Source organism: Peromyscus leucopus, chromosome 7 (assembly GCF_004664715.2).
Source record: "Peromyscus leucopus breed LL Stock chromosome 7, UCI_PerLeu_2.1, whole genome shotgun sequence".
Classification (NCBI taxonomy): Eukaryota; Metazoa; Chordata; class Mammalia; order Rodentia; family Cricetidae; genus Peromyscus; species Peromyscus leucopus.
The window spans coordinates 118,233,985-118,255,947 of NC_051069.1; the positions used below are offsets into that span (position 1 = coordinate 118,233,985).

The 21,963-nt window shown below is 46.1% G+C and overlaps 1 protein-coding gene across 5 annotated transcripts; it reads right to left on the minus strand.

Annotated features, from left to right (window-relative positions):
• Positions 1 to 1,131: 1,131 nt before the first annotated feature.
• Positions 1,132 to 21,206, minus strand: Tnip2 (TNFAIP3 interacting protein 2). Of its 5 annotated transcripts, none has more exons than XM_037208169.1 (7): positions 20,831 to 21,206; positions 10,261 to 10,551; positions 7,639 to 7,728; positions 6,945 to 7,193; positions 6,637 to 6,756; positions 4,313 to 4,457; positions 1,132 to 2,363 (listed from the first exon to the last, which is right to left on the minus strand). In XM_037208169.1, exons 1-7 carry the CDS (start codon positions 21,107 to 21,109, stop codon positions 2,335 to 2,337), a joined length of 1,203 nt encoding a protein of 400 aa, XP_037064064.1. In that variant the 5' UTR covers positions 21,110 to 21,206; the 3' UTR covers positions 1,132 to 2,334. The 5 variants fall into 5 exon arrangements, 4 of the variants coding, with proteins under 4 accessions (XP_037064064.1, XP_028726633.1, XP_028726632.1 ...); XR_003734642.2 differs by having other exon boundaries at positions 2,279 to 2,363; positions 4,134 to 4,457; XM_028870800.2 differs by lacking the exon at positions 4,313 to 4,457.
• Between the last annotated feature and the right edge of the window lie 757 nt (positions 21,207 to 21,963).

The window sequence follows — 21,963 nt, forward strand, 5'->3', positions numbered from 1 at the left end:
CCTGCCTCTGCCTCCCAAGTGCTGGGATTAAAGGCGTGCACCACCACCGTCCAGCTGTTGATTTCATGTTTATCTTTACCTCTTATGAATATTTAGTCCTATGACACTTTTATCATTTTTATACTTCTCTTGAGACCAGAATATTCCTTCCATTATCTTCTGTAGAGCTGCCCTAGTGGTCATAAATTATTTTAAACTTTTTAACATGGAAAGTTTTTTATATTTCCTTCAATTTTAATAGTTTTGCTGGAGTAAAATAATCTCATTTTACAGTTACATTCTTTCAGAGCTGTATTTCAGAATACATTTTTTAGGCCCTTCTGGCTTTAAAATGTATGTCTGCAAAATAATCAGGTATTATTCTGATGGGCCTGCCTTTATAGGTGATTTGACCCTTGTCTTTTGCAGCTTGCAGTACCCTTTCTTTGACCTGTGTTTTTGTGTTCTAACTAAACTATATTGTCAGGAGCTTATCTTCTTATCCTATTTGATATTCTGTAGGATTCTTGTATCTAACTTGGCATCTCTTTCTCTAGATTTGAAAAATTCTATTTTATTGAAAATATTTTCTTTATGAAGCTTTAAGGCTTAGGCCTTAAGAGCACTGGCTTCTCTTTCAGATGACCAGGATTTGATCTCATTGTGACTCACAACTGTCTGTAATTCCAGTTCCAGGGCATCCAATGCCCTGTTCTGGCTTCTATGAGCACCGAGCACATACATGATACACAGAGATACAGGGAAAATACCCACACACATAAAATAATTTTTAAAAAATATTATTTATATTTTTTATGGTTGGTGTGTTATTCTATGCTCATAATTCAAAGATTTAGTGTTTTTATGGTATCCCAAAGCTTTCACATATTCTGTTCACCTTTTAAAAAAATTTCTCATTGACTTTAGCTGTTTGATCCAATCCTTATATATGTTCCAGCCCTAATACTCTCCTACATGATCCATTCTGTTGGTGAAGATTCCACTGAGCTTTTAATTTGGCTTACTGGGTTTTTCATTTCCAGCATCATTTCAGCCTGATTTTTGTTTTTGTTTTTAAATATTTATTTATTATGTATACAGAAGAGGGTGCCAGATCTTATTACAGATGGTTGTGAGCCGCCATGTGGTTGCTGGGAATTGAACTCAGGACCTCTGGAAGAGCAGTCAGTGCTCTTAACCTCTGCGCCATCTCCAGCCCCTCAGCCTGGTTTTTCTTCAGCAGTTCTTTTTATTGAAGTCAATGTTCATTTCTTAGAATGACTTAAATTATTTCAGTTAGGTCTTTGTATTCGTTCTCTCAGAGTGCATTCATGTATTCTTTAAGCTGTTTGAACACAGTTATAATTATTTTTAATTCTTTTGTCTGGAAGTTCTAAGAAAGTATTCCCATTTAGGAGCCAGTATGGAATTAATAATCTTTAAAAGGAAGACATATTATCTTGGCTTTTCATGTTGTTTTTGTGCTAGGACTTACCCATCTGGAATTAATATGTTGGTTAAATTTTTATTTCTTTTCTATTTTTGTTGTTTTTATATTTAAATCTCCTTTATATATTCAGTGATGGCATTTACAATGCTCGGGAGAGAACTAAGTTGTAGTAAAGTTGAGGTGTCATTTCCCTTTGTGAGGTTGGTATTTAGGGCCAGAGGCTCTATCTCAAGTCTTCCTATTTGGATCAGGTATTTGTCCTGTGTCAGCTGGTGCCTCCTGCATGGGTCTTCAGCTTTTGCTGTGAGTTCTGGAATTCCCCAAGTGCCAATGGGTCTTACTTCAGATCAGCACCCTACTTTGGGTCTGCATCGTTCACTGAAGCTGTTGTAAGATATGCAACTTCCAGAGAAGCTGTGGACCTAAACTGGAGTGAAATGTAGTCCCTCACCCTGAATTTGAAGCTTCTGACGATGCTGGAAATCTCACAAGCACCAATAAGCTTTACCTTGGTTCATGACTGGTTTCCTCCCAGTCTTTAACAGTCCCAACACTGTTCCAAAGTCCAATGTCTCTTCTGAGACTCAGGGTGCTCTATGAACCCTTATAAATCAAAAGACTGGCTATATACTTCCAATATATAATGACACAGTGTAAACATTCCCATTTCACACAGGAGGAGTGGGAAGATAGCAAGAAAATAACCATTCCAAAGCAAAATCAATTCTGTGACTCTGTCTCAAATCTGGAAATCTAGGTGGCATCAACTGGGCTCCTTGGGCATCCCTAGCCCTCCAGCTCTGCTACCTGGAATACATGTAGACACATTCTTGGGCCAACTCCACTCCATGCCTGGTCTTCAATATGAGTTCTGCCATTTAATCCTGTGATCTTGGTGAAGTGACTTAGCCCCTTGGTACCTCATCTTCTTTACCTGTTGTAGATGTAACAGTCTTATTAAAATAGAAACACAGAGCCAAATGCAGAGTTGAAAGCCCGAGAGGTCAGAGCAATAGCTAAGAGCTTAAAAACCGTTTTACCCTTCACTGCTGCTGCTGTCCTTCCCCTCTGAAAGAGACCTACTTCCTGTGTCTCTGTCTTTTTATTGACTTTCTGTTCTGCCTTCTCATTGGTTGTAAACCCAACCACATGACCTCCTCGTCACTGCCTGTCTATACAGACCTCCAGGTCTTCTATGGTTGGTACTGAGATTAAAGGCGTGTGCCTCCATGCTGGCTGTACCCTTGAACACACAGAGATCTGCCTAGCTCTGCCTCCCAAGTGCTGGGATTAAAGGCGTGTGCCACCACTGCCTGGCTTCTGCTATGGCTTGCTATTAGCTCTGACCCCCAGGCAACTTAATTTATTAACATACAAATAAAATCATATTTCAGTACAAATAAAATACCACCATAACCTGTGATGAGAATGATACAGCCTTCTAAAACTGTTACAAGGATGGAATTAATACATGGCAAACCCTTAGCACAGCACAGTCTTTTAGCACACAGCTCCCCCCTTGTCTTATCATTTGACACACCATGACACAATCACATGCTGCCCTGGCTTAGCAGTCCTTATACATTGTCAGTATGGCCTGCCTCCTACTTCATACCTACACTTTCCTTTATGTCCTGGGACAGGACTGAAGAGTCCCAAGGCAAAGCACTGGGCTAGTACCCAGCACTTATGTGGCTCATAACATCACCCTATCCAATGACCTCTTGCCTGAATACTGTAACAATTCTGTACTTAAAAAAAAAAAAAAAGTGAGTATCAGAGTTCCAAACTCAAACTCAGCTTCTTGCTTCTGTCAAAGGATGGCCAGTTTCCCATTTCCCATTTCCTTCAAACATCAGGTTTCAGTCCACATATCCTAGAGTTTCTCCAGGTAGTGTGGAACATAGGTCAGGGGTTACAGGATTTTACCTGGTTCTCTGAAGTTTCTAAGGGTGAAAACCCTAAATTGGTAGACTTCATTCCTCAACTCCAAAGGCAGCCTCTGCTCGTGAAGCCTTAGCAAGCAGGGCTATCCTTCACACCTCTGAATTGGGGAAGACAGCAGGCATGTTTCTCCTTACTAGTGGTCTTTCCTAAGCAGCCAGAAAACACCAATCATCCCTGCACACATCCAGCCCAACACTTAGAGCAACACAGTAGTAAGTCCATTTATTATAAAAAAAAATAATAAAATAAAAGTAAATGATGAGGAAATAAAGGTGCTTCACTTCTGGAAATACAAGTGTTATTGCAAGGTGATGGTACTGGGTGCACCCCTGTGACCCTGCTGTGTCCAGGAAGGTGCTAGTGTACTGGCAACTAGTGCAGCACAGATCAGACTGAGAGACACCTCACTGTACTACAGGATGGAGAGGACACCCTGCTCCCACAGCACCTTCTCCTTCCAGCAAGCAACACAACTCTAGGTGCAAGCAGGCCTCTGGATACTCCCACACCAGATGGTTTGCAACTTTGAATCAACAGCTGGGGTCCAAACTCCATGTGAGAGACAAGACTGATACCCACTTGCTGCCCCTGCTCCCATCTCTTCCTTCTGCTCTGCCAATAGTTCCCTCTGGCCCAGTCTGACCCATTGCCAAACAAAACAAAACAAAAATGACGTATGAGTGCCCCTGCCCATCGTGGACCCTAGATTCCATCAGAATGTAACATACTGAGATGAGGACAGTGTGAGGACACCTACCCAACCCCTTAGAGCAGCTCTGCTGGTTAGGGCCACAATGGGCATGGTGGCTCTGGCTCATTGGCAGCACTCAGACAGGTGCCTGAGGAATGCCTCGCCTTGCTCATCACTGAAGCACCATAGGCAGTGAGGGCACTGAAGGTCACCCTGACCTCTATGGGCTATGCAGATATGCCCACCCTCTGCAGGAAGTTCCATCTGTTGGGACCCAGGCTCAGGCCTCCATCCACCAGGTGCCACATGCTCCAGTGCATCCATCTCTAAGTACTTGGCAGTTTTGTTCCCCGTATGAATCCGACAGGGTCCTGGCTCCCTGGAGTCCTGCTGAGAAGTCAAATGTCAGTTTACTATACACCATGCTAGAAGTCACAAAGCCTGACCCTAGGTTCTAACAACTAGAGACAGTATCTGTCGCAGAGTAGAATTTAAATCCCATTGCCTTGCTTCTTGCTATACCACAATGCTTCACTTCCAAACATCAGGTCTCAGTCCACATACTGCAAGAGTTTCTCCAAGTAGTGTGGAACAAAGATCAAGAATCAAGGTGTTTTACTTGGCTCTCTGGAGTTTCTAAAAGCTTAAACTGGAGGACCTCATTCCTCAAATCCTAATGCTGCTTGCTGTCTAGATAAAGGTACTGAGTGAACAACTCAAGAGATCCTATAGGTACTTGCTCATTTCATGAAAGGACAGGCCTGAGTGGAGTTTTCTCCCCATCCATGAACTGGAAGGTCTGATTGAAGCCCTCAGCCTTAGGATAGTCACTGAAGGAAGTGACCCTGCTGCCATGCCCCACTACCACCAGAGTGAGAGAAACAAAGCTCGGGGTAGTATAGGCATCAGGGCATTAGCCAGGGAGCAGGCAAACTAAGTCCCACCGTACCTCAATGTAATTTGAGGTGCTAGACACTCAAAAGACCTACAGTGGCAGCCATGAGTGCACCCTTGACATGGCCTGGCACATATGCTCTAAACAAATGCCACAAAGCACTGTGGGCAGTAATGCCCATTGCTACTGGTCTTGGTGCTTTACATTGAAAGTGGACTTTTTTCAGAGATAATGTCTTCGCACTCATACTTCAGCACTGCTATCATGTGGTTGTCCCCCTTGGGTGGGACAAGCTTGAGGGGCCACAGCTAATGCAAAAGCCCTGGTCCCCACCAGAAATCTAGCCCTTGGGGCTGATCAGGAATCCCTTAGAGAACCTGGCTTGGCAGGCCTAGAACTGGTGTGTTCGCTCCTCTGGCACATCCCTGAAAGGCTGCCTAAGAGGCCGTCACGACTGCACCTTTAGTGACCTCACAATCTAAAAGCACAAAGGAGCCAGTGAACCCCCAGTCATGTTAGAAAATATCCCCATTCCTGCCCATGGGACAGAGAGGATTCTGTCCTATGCCTGCAGTCCTGGTGCTCTAGGAGAATAGCCTCCTATGGCCACAGCACCCTGAACAAGCCTGATCTAGAACGGGATAGGAAACACCCACAGTCCATTATATGATGCCAAAAGAACACAAAGGCTCTGGGGAGGGTCCTCTGACTGCTGAACCCCTCTGACACCACCCTGTTGGCTGGACTTAGGGAGGGGCACAGGTTTCCAACAAAATCCTTCCATTCGTTAGAACTGGTGCTTGTACCCAGCCCCCTGTTGTGAATTTAGCTCAAGGGAACTACCAGGACCCTGTGCCCTGGTGCAGAGGAAGGGAGGCAGAGGCTGATGAGGTCTGGCAGCTGTTCATAACAGAACAGTGTGGGCGGCCTTCACAGATCCTCAGTTCCTCTCACATCTTATTGGGAAGGGCAATTTCAAAGTCACTCCTGCCTTCTCTCTGATTTCCAGAGGCTCCTCTCTTATCCAAGCTATGTCAGGGCAGGAAGTTCTCTGAGGGGAGCCCAGTGCTTACCCCAGCACAGAAGATGCATGGACACTAAGTGGCCAAAGTAACAAACCTTCCCTGGGAATTTGCAGAGCATGAATCTATCCAGGGAGGAGAGGTAAAGGCACGCATGTCCAGCTTTCATCCTGAGAGACTTCCACTGACAACATACACCACCACTAAAAACAGAGGTGGCAGGCAACAGGCCCACTGGCTATCCTGGAGGACTACCTCATTTAGTGCTTGGGGCCTGGGTCACACCTCTGCAAGATAGGAACTAGGGTCTCTGCCTCACAAGAGGACAGACACTTACAGAAGTACCCATAAAGCACCTGGGGCCTGGGATATACTTACACTGCATGGCAACAATAAGCAGGGAAACAGGAAAGGCCCTGAAGACAACTAGCCTTTACCAACGCAGGCCACCATGGCAACCTCCACAGCTAAATACAGTACCACAGAGAACTATGGCTATACCCTAGGCCCAGGAGAGGTTGCTCTGTCCAGAGCTGGGAAGGGCCCATCACTAACAGTATTGTCAGCCAATACATCTTTGCAGACAGAGGTTCAAAATTCATAATAAAAATTACTAATTCTAATGGGGGGAGAAATTCTCTTGTGTTCTTACCTGTCTCTGGGATGCTTGGGACATCAAAGACATGACCTTTTCTTCCAGTTCTTGAATCCTACTATGAGCTCGTTCCCGATCTGCCCTTTCTGATTTGAAGTCATCCTTGTAAGCAAGAATCTGAGAAAAGACAGAATGTTCATTTCTATTTAAGGAAGGAAAAAACCCTTAACTGGCTTCTCCCACTACTCCATGACTGTATCCCACCCACAGACACCAAGCCTTCAGCCTAGGCTGTCCCAAGACTAGGGCCACTGCCTGTGGTGTGGGCCAACATCCCTGCCGGTCCTGCCCAGACCCCAGGACACCTGCTGCTCTAGCATCTGCACTCGCTCCAGCGCAGTGTCCCGGGCCATCTTCACAGCTGCCAGCTCCTGTGTGGCTTCTGCACAGTCGTTTATTTTCTCCTCCAACTGTCTGTTAAGCCTGGAAATCTCCTTCTTCATCAGCTCAGGCTCATGAGGGACCTGCCGCCTCTTTAGCTGAGCATGTAACCCCTTCACATATTCGTCCCTACTGGCATCGTAACGCTGCCACTTGGCATTGAGGTCTTCTACCTGAAAAGACAGAACCGGAAGACTTGTTTGCTCAAGCCAGCATGGAACTGGGATTATCAGCAATGATTTATGAAACTGCCTCCCTTTCCCTTTCCCTTTCCTTTGTATAAAGAGAGTTCTAAGCCTACCGGGGAATCCTGATACATTAGAGTAACATCCATATTAAGGGTCTTAAACAGATATGAACGCAGTGTAATTTTCCTGCCTTAAAAACTACTTCCCAGCCAGGTGATGGTGGCACATGCCTTTAATCCAAGCACTTGGGAGGCAGAGGCAGGCAGATCTCTGTGAGTTCGAAGCCAGCCTGGTCTACAGAGCGAGATCCAGGGGACACACACCAAAACGACACAGAGAACCCCTGTCTTGAAAAAACAAAAAAAGAAAAGAAAAAGCTTCATTTGCCATTTGTCAGGGTTAATACTCCTCTTCAATGTTAGATACTCACATGAGTCACCTTCTGTTTTAATAGTCGATTCTCTTCCTGTAACTTCTCAATAACATTCTTGCCAGAAGCATTCCTGCTTGTATGCCCTAGCTGCATAAGGAAGACAAAGAGAAGTCATGTCACTGTGTGTGTATGACGTACAGAAAAGGAGAAGAAGTTAGAGCCAGAGGCTGAGGCCACAGACTGTCGCTGCAGCTGCGGCGTAGGAGGTGGTGACTCCTCACTTGAAGGAGAAGTAAAACATACAAAAAGGGACTTTGCAAATCCAGCTCCTCCTAGACCCACTCCCGACTGAGGGAGGCCAGGAGACAGCCTTGGCAGAGAGGATTTTAAGTATTCTGGACCTAAACATTCTATTGTTGTCAAGTCTAAAGCAATGAGCACACCAGCTGTAGCAAAATCTTTACAGTGCCAGGGCTTATCATCCATCACAGGCAATGAGGAGGACAGGAACATAATTTTACTAACAGAGACAGACCACCCCCAGGATCCAGGAGGCTTTCCAGGTCCCAGATATGGGCCTGCACAGATCAATTTTACCTCCTCCAGAGTCAAGACAGACTATAGACAAGCGAACTAATCTGGATGAGGGACAACCTAACTTGTGCTTCACACAGGGTCAGAATTGGGGCATTCACTCACAGAAGCCACACCCCAAACTAACCCCTATTAGCAGCTAACTGACCCAGCTGTAAAATCAATTAAAACTTTTCTGGGGTATACTTTGTACCCCCAGAAATTCCAGGCACTGAACAGTACAGAGGACTGTAAATCACTGACATTAGCTTTAAGAATTCCCCTTGAATGACAGGAAGTGCATGTCCTAACCCAGTCTGCTGGGAAGCCCCAGATGACTCAGCCAAGACCAGGGCTGAGAAGTGATACTGACTGAAGAGACATGAGGGCCTGTCTGCCACAATCCAGCACCCACCTCAGGCTGATCACAGTGTGAGGCTACTTCAAGATCCTCAAAGGGAATGTTACAGTGATACAAACTTGGACAAGAGCACCCACCACCTCCTACCCAGCAACAAATACAACTGTGTTCCTTCTTGGGTGATCTTTTTGTGAAATCCAGCTGAGATGGATGGTTCCTGACCAAGTTTCTCCACATGTTAGAGAAGCTGCTGGTAGTTATATGTCCCCTTTCCTCAGAACACACATGGTCTCATGAACACCACTGTAGCCTCACAGAACTGCCTAGAAAGGGGTGTGACCTAGAGGCTCTGTGTGGGACAGTGTACATGAGATGTAGACAGCCTGGTCCACTGTTATAATCGGAATCAGAACTGTTCCCCAAGGCTCCTAGTTTGAAAGCTTGACCCCCAGGTGATAGTGCCATTTGTAGAGGCTATAGAAATTTTATGAAGTGTAACCCAGCAGTCAGAAGTAAGTCACTAAGGGCAGGCCTTTGAAGCTGATACCCCGCCCCTAATTCCAGGGTCTCATTGTCTCTCTGTCTCTTTGTCTATCTCTATCTCTCCATGCGCTTCCTGGTCTGCCATGATGTGAGGATCCTCTGTCACAAGTTCCCATTACTATGAATGTGGCCATGCCGTCCCCAGCATGTTGGACTGAAACCCTCCCTGAGCTTGTTTCTGTTAGTATTGTAGGAACAGAAAAGTCACAAATACACCCACTGGTAACTGAGGCAAGGTGTGCCATAGGTACCTGTTTCTCTGTCAGCTCCACACACATCAGCACCACCTGGCAGTAGGAAATAAGGTACCATGCCGAGTACCTGACCCATATTGAGTCTTGGTCCCATCCGTCACCTGCTATTCCTGTCCAGGAACCCTCTGGTTTGCGAGATGCACCTCTTCCCCATGACTACCTCCTGGATGCCAGAACCTTGGTCGTGCTCCTCTCCTCCACCAAACTGGCCGGGCCTGGAGGCTAAGAGGGCTCTTCTTGGGTCCCTACTGCAACCTGGCCCTTCTGGCTTCTGGTTCCTCTGTCATCATTTGCTGTCCACCTCACACAGTGTCTACATGGGGTTCATAGTTTTGAGGCACGAAGATGTTCATTGTCATGTGATAATGAAGAAGCTGTAGCCCTGAGGGTGGCAGGTCTCCTAGCTTATGGCAGGCCATGTTGCTGGCAACAGAAGTTCCGGCTCTTCATGAGGCTTGTGGTTGGATCAACTCTTACCACTCAGATACATGGAGTCTGCAAAAGGCTGGCACTCATGGATCTCCCAGCAGCTTTAGGCCTGGACTCTGCACATGTGGCATGTGGAGGCATTGCTCCTCCTTAGCAGTATCACCTAGCTCTGCCTCAGTTTCTTTGTTTGTCGAATATACGTGTGACAACACTTCCTGCGGGCAGCCCCTTTACCCCCAACTCTTCCTTCCTATCCTCAGTGGCAGAAAAGACCAAAGTACCATCCCCACTTGTGTGCAGGATCAGCTAGAGACAATGCTGGGAGTTGGGGAGGCAGGCCACTCAGCTTCCTGTCACACGCTCCATCAGATCTCGCTGGAGAAGCAAGCTTATCTCCTTGATGAGAACAGAATGGGTTCTGTGGCACCCTAGACCTTAGTGGTTGCACAGAAGTCTTAGAGAATGGCAGGCAATGACTCTTGCCCATCAGTCCCCACTTGATTTAGTTATACTGCCTACCTCATCAGGGCTTTCCTCCCCAGTGTCTCCCTGTGCATGCTGTCGCTCATCCAGACGTTTGGCCAGATGCTGGCACATGTGGGCAGTGGCAGCCAATGTCCTGCGTAGTTGGTGGGTCTCATCAGCCAAGGAGCGGCACAGAATGTCGCTGGCAGCCCTGGCTTGTTCCTTCTCTGCCACACTTTTCCGAAGCAAGACGACTTCCTTCTCTCGCTCATGCTGAGGCTGGCTCATCAGCTGCTTCATCTCTCTCTCTTTTTCTTCTAGCCGCTCAGTAAGTCTCTCAACTTCCTAAACAGAAAATAATTTCAAAGCACAGTTTAGATGGGTGTGGTGACACATGCCTATAATCCTAGCAGTGGGGAGGCTGAGGCAGGAGGATCAAGAATTTGAGGCCAGCCAGAGAGACCCTAACTAAAAACAGAAAGGAAGACAGGCAGGTTCAATAGTTGGGAAAATTAAAGCACAGCTTGATTAAATAAAACAATGTTAAAAAGCAAATGTTCAAACCCAAGCACAGCAATCCCAGCACTTGGGAAGTAGAGGTAGGAGAACAAGAAGTTCAAGGCCATCCTCTACTACATAGCAAATTTGAGGCCAGTCTGGACTACATGGGGGTGGCAGGAGAAGCAAATGTGATAAAAACAAAGGAAAATCTAGCAAGGATAATGTGTCCCTAGATAACACTCACCCTGAAGGCAGGCTTTTGAGATAATAATACAGTTAACTGTTGTGGAAGATTAACTATGTAAAGATGTATCACTGTGTCACGTTTGTTGATGTTACATTTGTTTAACGATGTAAAGATGTAATGCTTTGCCTGCCTAAGGCACCCGATTGGTCTAGTTAAAAGGTGAACGGCCAATAGATAGACAGTAGAGAGACAGGCAGGGCTGGTGAGCAGAGAGAGGGTAAGTAGAAGGAGGCTCTAGGCTCAAGAGAGAAGAGAAGGAGAAGAGAGAACGAGAGAGAAAGAGGGGGAGACACCCGGGGCCAGCCAGCCAGGTAGCTGCCAGCCAGCAAGACATGGATGGAGTAAGACATACAGAATGGGAGAAAGATAAAAAGCCCTGAGACAAAATGTAGATGAAGAGAAACAGGTTAATTTAAGTTATAAGAGCTAGCATATATATGTGTGTAAATCTGAGCATTCATAACTAATAATAAGTGCCCGTGTCATGATTTGAGAGCTGAGTGGTAGCCAAAAAGAAAGCCTGCTACAATTAACTTTAGAGTTTTGTTTTGTTTTTGTTTTTGTTTTTTTGGTTTTTTGAGACAGGGTTTCTCTGTGTAGTTTTGCGCCTTTCCTGGAACTCACTTTGTAGACCAGGCTGGCCTCGAACTCACAGAGATCCGCCTGGCTCTGCCTCCCGAGTGCTGAGATTAAAGGCATGCGCCACCACCGCCTGGCTAACTTTAGAGTTTTTTATCTTTCAATACTTCAAACTTCATTTAAAATTAGTAACAGCCAGGTGTGGCAGTACATACGTTTAATCCCAACACTTGAGAAACAGAATCAGGTAGATATCTGTGAGTCTGAGGCTAGCCTGGTCTACTTAATGAGTTCCAGACCAACCAGGGCTACATAGTGAGATCCTGTGTCAAAACAACAAAAAAATTAATTAATAGAAATAGAATATTTGTAGCTAGGTGATGGTGGTGCATGCCTTTAATCCCAGCACTCGGAAGGCAGAGGCAGGTGGATCTCTAAGAGTTCTATAGAGTGAGCTCCAGGACAGCCAAGGCTACACTGAGAAACCCTGTCTCGAAAAACCAAAAAGAAAAAAAGGAACAGAAAAAGAGAGTATTTATAGATATCATTAGTTCAAGTGAGGTCATACTGAATTAGGATTATCCCTAATCTAACCACTGCTGTACCTCTAAGAAGGAACTTTAGACAGATGTACTCAGACGAGAAGGCCATGTGAAGACAAAGACTGGAGTGTAGCACCTATGAGGCATGGAACTAAGGGCTGGCAGCCACCACCAGAAGCAGGAGAAGTGAAGAAGAACCTTTCCCCAGAATCTCCAGAGAGCAGAGACACCTTGATCTGGTGCTTCTGACCTCTAGGGCTGTGAAAATGTTACATTTCTGTTGCTTCAAGTTCACCATTTGTGGTACTTTGTTTAGAAAACTAATATAGCCTGAAATTCTAATTACTACTTTACAAAAAAGGGGGTTGGGGAAGCTGGATGTAATAGCTCATGTCTGTAAATCCTAGCACTTGGGAAGCTGAGGCAGGAGGACTGCCAAGAGTTTAAGCCAGCCTGTTCTACATAATGACTTCCAGGCCAGCCTAAAATAATCATCATTTTGGTTTTTTCACACATGGTCTCTCTCTGTTGCTCAGGCTAGCCTCAAACTCATGGTAGTCTTCCTGCCTCGGGCTTCCAATATGCTGGGACTGCAGGTCCTTAAGTGGCAATTTTGTTTTACTTTGTTTTAAGACTTTTTCTGGGGGTGGAGAGATGGCTCAGCAGTTAAGAGTATTGAATGATCTTCCAGAGGACCCTGGTTCAATTCCTTAACCCATATGGCCCCTCACCATGGTCTGTAATTCCAGTTCCAGGGAATCTGACACCCTGTTCTGGCCTTTGCAGACACCAGATATGCACATGGTGCACAGACATCCATGCAGACAAAACATCCATACATATAAATAATTAAAAAAAAAAAAAAACTATCTCTAGTTTGCTCAGCAGACTGGAGTTGAATCCTGAGCCCAAGCTCAGCCTCCTGAGTGATAGGGCTACTTGCACATACTACACTACCAAGTAGTGCAAAGTGCAAAGCCAAGATGACCATTTTTAACTACCTGGTCTTTGTGCTTTCCCATTTTCAAAGAATCCTCAAACATAAACAGTACATGGTGGAGGTGAAGCAGTCTGGACCAGTCCACTCTACAGATGAAGAAACAGACTCACACAAGCCAGGGATAAGCCTAAGCCACTTCAAGCAGGAGGAGGTGGTAAAGGATGCAGCCTCTATCTTATATCCCTAGGACCTGTCACCATGATAAATGAAACACCAACCATGGGATAAAGACAAACTTGAGTTATTACTCTCTCTTTATAATTTTATCATAATTGGTGCATGTATGTGTGTATGGTGTGCGTGAGTGCATACGTGCATGGCGCACATGTAGAAATCAGAGGACAACTTTCAGGAGTTGGCTCTTTCCTACTACCCTGAGTTCCAGGGGTCAAACAGGTTGCCAGGTTTGCACTGAGCCAGCTCACCAGCCCCTGGATTTTTTAAATCATAAAAACATGTATACTATTTGGTATTTTTTTGTTTGTTGATTGTTTTGAGACAAAGTCTTTCACTCTATACCAGTGGTCCTCAACCTTCCTAATGCTGAGACTGTTTATTTAATACAGTTCCTCATGCTGTGGTAACCCCCAACCATAAAATTATTTTCACTGCTGCTTCATAACTATAATTTCGCTACTATTATGAATTGCAATGTAAATATCTTTGGAGACAGAGGTTTGCCAAAGGGGTTGTGACTCAGGTTGAGAACAGCTGCTCTATACAGGGTAGCAAAACAGGCAGAGAAAAATTGGAAGGAAAGGAGGCCAGTTTCCAGGGTAACAGGATGCAGCTGTATAGTCACAGGCCATGTGGTGAATAGCACCATTAACCCGAAAATCTTATCTGGAAGAAGTCTCAGGCCTCAAGTTGCAGATGGGATAAAGTCTCAAGTCCCACTCCGGATGCCATGAGGACAAGCTACAGCCTCATCCAGACACACTGGCTTTTTTTTCTCAGTTCCTCCACACCCCTACCCTTCAGTTTTCTCTGTGGAAGCCCTCAGAGCCTTCTGATCTAGTGTCCCTGTAGCTGATGTGGCCATCAATGAAAGCAATCTAACAGACCAAGTGCTTTCTACTGTAGGTGGGGTTTTTGTTTGTTTGTTTGTTTAGACAGGGTCTCAGTACGTAGACCAGCCTGGCCTAGAACTCACAGGGGTCCCCCTGCCTCAGCCTTTCCAGTGCTGGGAATAAACGGCGTACACTTTAATGTCCAGTTGCTTCTGTGGTTTTACACCTGCCTTGTTACTTCAATGAACAAAGGGCTTCTGGGGGTGGTAGAGGTAATAAACCTCTGTTCTCCCACAATCCATGATTGAAACACCCTCCCCTCACAAAACTGACTGATGGGTAAGCAAAAAAACATTCACTTTCATGAACTACTAAGTCATCAAAATGATCTTTAAAAATTAAAAATTACAGGGGCTGGAGAAATGGCTCCAAAGTTAAGAGCACATACTGCTCTCACAGAAGATGAGTTCAGTGCCCAGCATCCACGTGGTGGAGCTGACAAAAGCCTGTAACTCCAGCTCCAGAGAATCTGAACCCTATTCTGGACTTCACCAACACTGACACTCACAGGACACACAAACACATACATACATGTTTTAAAAATAAAAATATTATCAGGCTAGAGAGATGGCTCAGTGGTTAAGAGCACTTGCTGCTCTTGCACAGGACCCAGGTTTAGTTCCCAGGGCACACATCAGATAGCTCACAACCATGTGTAACTCCAGCTCCATGGGATCTGCTGCCCTCTTCTGGACTCTATCGGCACCAAGCAGGTATATGGTGCACATACATGCATACAGACACACATACATGAAATAAATCTTTAAAAAAAATTAAAATCTTTTTTAAAAAATTAAAAATTACAGACACATTCCTTGTATGCACACTCCCTTGGCCAACTTGGGATCCTGGCAAGGCCACTACCAGATGTGGCCCTTGACCCTGTACCACCAGAAACATTTTCAACTCCTCTTGGCCCTCTTCAAATCACCATCAACAAACATATGCTGATCATTTTTAGTTTAATCTTTTCTATCACTTTTGTATCCACAGAAAAGTCATTAATATCTTGCTCGTGTGTGTGTGTGTGTGTGTGTGTGTGTGTGTGTGTGTGTGTATTTGAGATTGCCTTGCTACGTAGCTCAGGCTATCTCAAACTCAACTCCTGCCTCAGCATACTAAGTGTTGGGGTTAAATGAGTGTGCCACTACACTAGCTCAGAACCAATAATATTCCTAGCTGTTATAGGACATTTGAAACAGCTTCATAGTTGTTTATGATCTAATACATCCTGTTGGCATATTTGAACCATTCAAGGTACAGTTTTTACATATGGACATTCTAGGACACATCTGGAATCTTCAAAAAGCTTTCTGTCATATATAATGGAAAAGGGATCCAGGAAAACCAACTCTTGGACTAGTGGAGAAATCCCAGATATCACAAGGAAAGAAAATTCCTTTTCATGGCATCTTAACTACTAAAGGTATGGTTTTCTTTGATGTTAGCATTTTAGCAAGAGACCTTTGTGGTAATTCCCCTTTGAAGAATTTATCCTGGCTTTGACTTCCATTGGATATTTTTTTCTTTTAACTTTTTTTGGTTTTGACAAAGCCTTGCTATACAGTCCAAACTAACCTCAAAATTGTGATCCTCCTGCCTCAGCCTCCTGAGTGCCTGGGACTATGAGCATACTGTGTATTACTCTGGTCCTCCATTGGAATTCTGAATCAAATCCCAAGGCAACTATTATAGAAGCTGTATGTTGTTTGATGTTCCTAATGCTGTGCAGATTTGATTACCTGTGGTCTCCCGTCCCTTGTCATTTGCTTGGGAGATTTCCCCACACACACACACTGTATTTGCTTTCTAGGAAGTATAAAGCATGCTCCCTTGGAAATCTAAATTTGTATACAATCTTGTTGAATCAGTTCCCTATAATCACAATATATTTTACTACATATGGAAATAATCATGTTAACCATTTCTTTAGTGAAAGATACATGTAACTAATCAATTGTTTCACATTGCTATTTTTTTTTTTCTTTAAAAATTGTGTTTATGCCTGGTGGTGATGGTGGTTGTGGTAGTACACTCCTTTAATCCAAGCACTCAGAAAGCAGAGGCAGGCAGATCTCTATAGTTTGGAGGCCAGCCTGGTCTACAGAGCAAGTTCCAGGACAGCCACGGCTGTTACACAATGAAGCCCTGTCTCAAATAAAAAATAAAAATTAAAAGTAAAAAGAATTGTGTTTATTTATTAATTAGTTTGTGAGAGAAAGAGAGACAGAGACAGAGACAGAGAGACCACAAAAGCCTGTATGCCTTAGTATGAATGTGGAGGTCAACTTACAGGGCTCTGGTCTCTTCTACCACACAAGTTCTGGGGATCAGCTCAGGTCATCAGGCTTGGTGGCAACTGCCTTTACCTGTTGGGCCATCTTGACAACCCTATTTCCTTTGTTCTTTTAGACTTTATTTATTTATACATTTATTTTGGCTTTTCTTTTTCCTTTTCCCAAGACAGAAGTTACTCTGTGTAGCCCTGGCTGTCCTGGAACTCTATTTTGGCTTCTTTTTGCAGTGGGGGGGGGGGAGGAGACTTTAGAGACAGTCTCACTATCAAGCTCTGGCTAGAACTCACTGTGTAGACCAGGCTAGTCTCAAACTCACAAAGATCCACCTGCCTCTGCTGTCGGGGTGCTGGGATTAACCACATGTGCCACCAGGCCCAGCTTTTTATTTTTATTTATTGGTTTTTCAAGTAGACCACGCTAGCCTCAAACTCAAAGAGATCCACCTGCTTTTGCCTCCCAAGTGCTGGGATCAGTGGTGTGTGCTACCACTCCCCAGAGTGGCTTTTTATTTTTATTGTATGTATCTGTATGTGAGTGCATTCAGGTTACTATGGAGGTCAGAAGAGGATGTTGAATCCCTCGGAGCTGGAGTTACAGGAACTTGTAAGCCTCTTGATGCTGTGATCCAATCTTGGGTCCTCTGCAAGAGCAGTATGTACTCTTAATTACTGAGCATCTTTCTAGACCCACATTATTTGATTTTAAAATTAAGGCCAGTTGCAGTTACTTTCCTTTATTACAGATGAAGAACAATGATTTGAAGCATAACAATGTTGCATTCACTAGCAGAATTTAATGGCAATAAGAGGTAAGAAAAAGATAATAAAAATTTAAGAGTGCTACCGTATTTGCATTGATTTGACAAGCACATAGCCTCTTTGACATTTGCCAACATTGTGCTCATATATAACTGTCATTGTAGAATGCATTGCATTAGTTACTGTGGAGGTCTGAATGAGAATGGCCCCCATAGGCTCATAGATTTGAATACTTGGTCCTTCATTGGTGAAACTGTTCTGGGAAAGAATGAGAGGTATGGCTTTGTTGGAAAAGGTAGGTGTACCAGTCACTGAGGTGGGGGGGGGGGAGTGCCTTTATCCCTTCACCAAGCCCAGTCTCTTTCTCTGTCACCTGCCTGTGGATCAGATGTAAGCTCTCAGCTACTGCTCAGCACCTTGCCTGCCTGCTGCCTCTCTGCCCCCCATGACGGTTATGGACTCACCCTTGAAACTGTAAGCAAGCCCCCAATTAAATTATTTCATTTATAAGTTGTCTTGATCATGGTATCTCTTCACAGCAACAGAAAAATAACTAAGAAAGTTACTAGTATGTAGTCATAGAATGTATTACATTAACAACTAATCTATTATATTAGTTACTTTAGCCTTATCCTGTGCATACCTCTGCAAACCACATAACCAAAGAAGCTACATCATAGAAAAAACAACAACACTGAAATGAAAATGAACAAGACTGTTCAGAGCTTTGGGGGGGGGGGTTGGTTTGGTTTGGTTTTTTCATTGTTGTTATTTTTGGGTTTTGTTTGTTTGTTTTTCAGGACAGGGTTTCTCTGTGTAGCCCTGGCTGTCCTAGAACTCACTCTGTAGACCAGGCTGGCCTTGAACTCACAGAGATCCACCTGCCTCTGCCTCCTGAGTTCTAGGATTAAAGATGTGTGCCACCATAGCCTGGCTTATTCAGTTATTTTAACAGGGTAATTTTTGATACGTATGTCTACTGCTAATGCATTAATCAATTTGTTTTGGCAGACTGAGAAGCCATGCAATAGTTTTGTAATAATATTTAAAGTCACCACAATGTTAACAAAATTTCCTAAATAAAATTGCAAATAATTCTTAAAATCCCTGAACAAAACCTGTATGTCAGAGGATGTAGTACCAGTAATACTGGGACCACAGACTGGTTCTGTCTGGGGCCTCTAGAGAGCTACAAGTAAGTCCCAGTTGCTTCGTGTGGATGCTTCTGCACTGAACACCAATGGCCACTAGACTGCAAGTGTAGTTCTGTTCAGATTATGGGGAGCTCCCTTACCCTACTGATACTCTGCTGACAAATTCTGGCGAGTCTTCAGATCTCCACTCTGTACTCTAAATTAGTGGCACAGACCAGGTGAGCTTTATATTTCCCTTTGGCTGTATTTTATAACCCTCCTTCCAGAAAGAGGGAGAACTGGAGCAGGGAGACATCTGGTTTCTCCTGGTACTTTAAATAGATGATCTCAAGAGTCAACGTAGCCCTGGAAGCAGGGTGAAGACGGCACAAGCCATGTGATTGTATGTGATTGTTTTTCCTACATGTATGTATGTGCACCACGTGTATGGCTGGTGCCTGTAGAGGTCAGAAGAAGGCATCAGATCCCCTGGAACTGGAGTTACACATAGCTGTGAGCCACCATGTGGGTTTGGGAACCAGCCTGGGTCCTCTTCAAGTACAACAAGTGCTTGTAACCTCCGAGCCATCTCTCCAGCCCCAAAGATTTACTTTTTTATTATGTTTATTTATGTGTATGTGTTTGTATCCATTGGTGCCAGAGGAAGCACCAGAAGAGACCGGCAGGTTGTGTAGAGCTGGAGTTGAGGTAGTTGTGAGCCACTGGACATGGGTGCTGGAAAAAGAACCCAGGTCCTCTGGAAGAACAGCAAGAGAAAGAAAGACAGAAAAAGGAAGGAAAGAAGGAAGAAATCTAGCTGTGAGGGGTGAAACCTTGGAAACAAACTATCTTTTGCCAGCTACTCTTCTTTCAGGCTTACTTTCTTTCCTGGAAAAACCAGGATAGCCATGCCAGAATTCATCCAAACATGGAGGAGGGTGTCAGATTTACAAATAACATGTGTAGGGGAAACATTCCCTTGCTTCAGTTTTGTGAGCTTATGATATCTCACAGAAACCAAATAAAACCAAATGACAAGGAGGACCAAAGAATTTACAGATTATCAGACACTTAGCAGACTCTTCCTGTCACTTCTTCCAATAGAATACTAAAAGCCACCAATCCAAACTGTGTGTCATCTCTCTCAGAGCTCCATCCCTGGAACCCTATGCATCTCTCAGGTCCAGGGCGGGTCCCACACAAGTTCCGAAACCTATGTTCCACAGAAGACCTCCCTAACACAGAACCCCAGAACACAATACCCCAAAACCTGCACTGCACTCTCATAACCCAACACAAACACACACTGGAACCTATACACACTCCTCAAAAAGCAATGCCTATATGTCCTTCAGACCCTCTAGGTCCCTCCGAACCCTGCACCCACCCAACCCTGAACACCAGCCCTGCTCAGAACTCTCCTTCAAACCTGGTGTCCCACTGTGGTGGTTTGAATAAGAATGGCCCCCACAGGCTCATGTATTTGCATGCTTAGTCATCAAAGAGTGGCACTATTTGAGAAGGATTAGGAGGTGTGGCTTTGGTGGAGGAACTGTGTCACTGGGGGGTGGGCTTTCAAGTTTCAAAAACCCACACCAGGCCCAGTGTCTCTCTCTGCCTGGGGATCAGAATGTAGCTCTCAGCGGCTACTCCAGCACCATGCCTTCTTTGGAGCTGCCATACTCCCCACCATGATGATAATGGACTAACCCCTCTGCAACTGTAAGCAAGCCCCCAATGAAATACTTTCTTTTATAAGAGTTGCCTTGGTCATGATGTCTCTTCAAAGCAATAGATCAGTGATGAAAACAGCTACGCACCCTTTTGGGTTCAGGAGCACAGATTGGAGAAGCTCACTACCAACAGAACCATGTGTCCAAGACTACCTCAGTACCTCACGCTCCACAGATACCTGCACTCCAGGGTCCCTCCTGTTCCTCAGATCCACCACACAGAACTTCATGAGCAAGTTTCCCTCAACAGTGTTCCTCAAAGTCGAGAGACCCTGGGGGTCAGTCCCAAACTTACCTTCACTATATGTTCCTCAGAACTGTTCATAACCTGAGCCCCTGAGGACCCGGTTCTTCTCAAATGTCCGTACCCCTAACACCCTGATGTTCACCAGAACCTTGTGCCCCAGAGACGCCTGTTCAGCTCTGTGCGATACATCCCTCCCGCCTACAAATGAATCTCGAACCTCTCAGAACCCTGGAGTCCCCAGACTCTTGCCCCTCAGACCTCAACCCCTCAATGTTCCCTGCGCCTCAGATCCCCGAGCCTCAGGAACTCGTGCCTCCCACAACCCAGCTCCCTTTAGACCCCCGCGCGCCCCTTAGACGACCACGCCCCTGGACCTCGCGTTCTTCAGACCCGCACCACACGCCTCATATCCTCGCGCCCTCAGATCCGCGAGACCCTCAGGACTGGACTCCGTGCCACCCTCCAGCAAGTCCCCGAGGCCGCCCGGGGCAGCAGCGCCCGCCCGCCCGGCCCGCACCTGGCGCAGCTGGGTCTCGGTGGCTCCTTCCTCCTGCCGCCGCAGCTGCTCACGGAAGCGCTCCACCTGATCCAGAAGCGCGTCCACGAGCGACGGCGCCGTGTCCCCTTCCAGAGCCGCTAGGCGGGTGCGGAGGCTCGCAATAAGGGCGTCGCGCGCGGCCAGCTGATCCTGTAAGCGCCGCAGCTGCTGGCCCGCCTCGTGGTACAGGCTACAGAGCGCGGCGGCCGCGCGCGGGGTGCCGTCCTGTCTACCAGACCTTGCGTTCCCAGACGACATGACGGTGGACCTTCCTGGGGACCCGAGCACCTCGAACTTCTGCCTGTAGCGGGAGCGACAACCGGCCTTCCCGGAACTTTTCCCGCCTCGCCCCGCCCACTCCCAGGAGCCTAATCCGGCCCCACCCACAGCTGGCTCCGCCTCGCCCACTGCCAAGACTCCGCCCCACCCACAGCTGGCTCCGCCTCGCCCACTGCCGAAACTCCGCCCCCTCCCTCAGCTGGCTCCGCCTCGCTCTCTGCCGGGAGTCTGACTCCGCTCCCGCCCACAGCAGGCTCCGCCTCGCCCCCTGCCGAGACTCCGCCCCCGCCCACTGCTGGCACCGCCCCCTCCCTCTCAGCGGTCCCACCCTGCCTTGACGCACCAGCTCCCTTCCAGAGGCTGTCCGCCCGCAGTGCTAGGCGGCCCTATTCCCTCCGTCTGGGGAATTTTCCCGGAGTCCGATCCAGTCTGCGACAGGGTTTGGGGTTCGGTTTCCTCTGGTACAGCTGCTGAAGGAAAGCAAATAAATCAAATGACTTCAAACATTGGACGTGAAGTGTGGTCAGGTTTCACTGGCTGGGTTCCTTCCTCTTCAGGGGCTTGGTATGCGTTTTGTCACGTAGGGATGCTGAGCTCAGAGAGGACTTCCCATCCAGAATGCATAGTGGGCCCCAGAACCAGCCACCAGACCCCAGCGTGCCCCTAAATTCGAGTTAGGACAGCCTTGGTGCTAGAGGCTGTTTTTTCTTCGAGCAGAAGGCAGGAGAGCGCCGGCCCTTCCCTCCCATACAAACGCTGTTTTCCCACTGGGAAGTCTCTTCTCCCCCAACTCCCCGCAGTGAGGATCTTTCAAAGGCCCTTTGCTAAGGTCC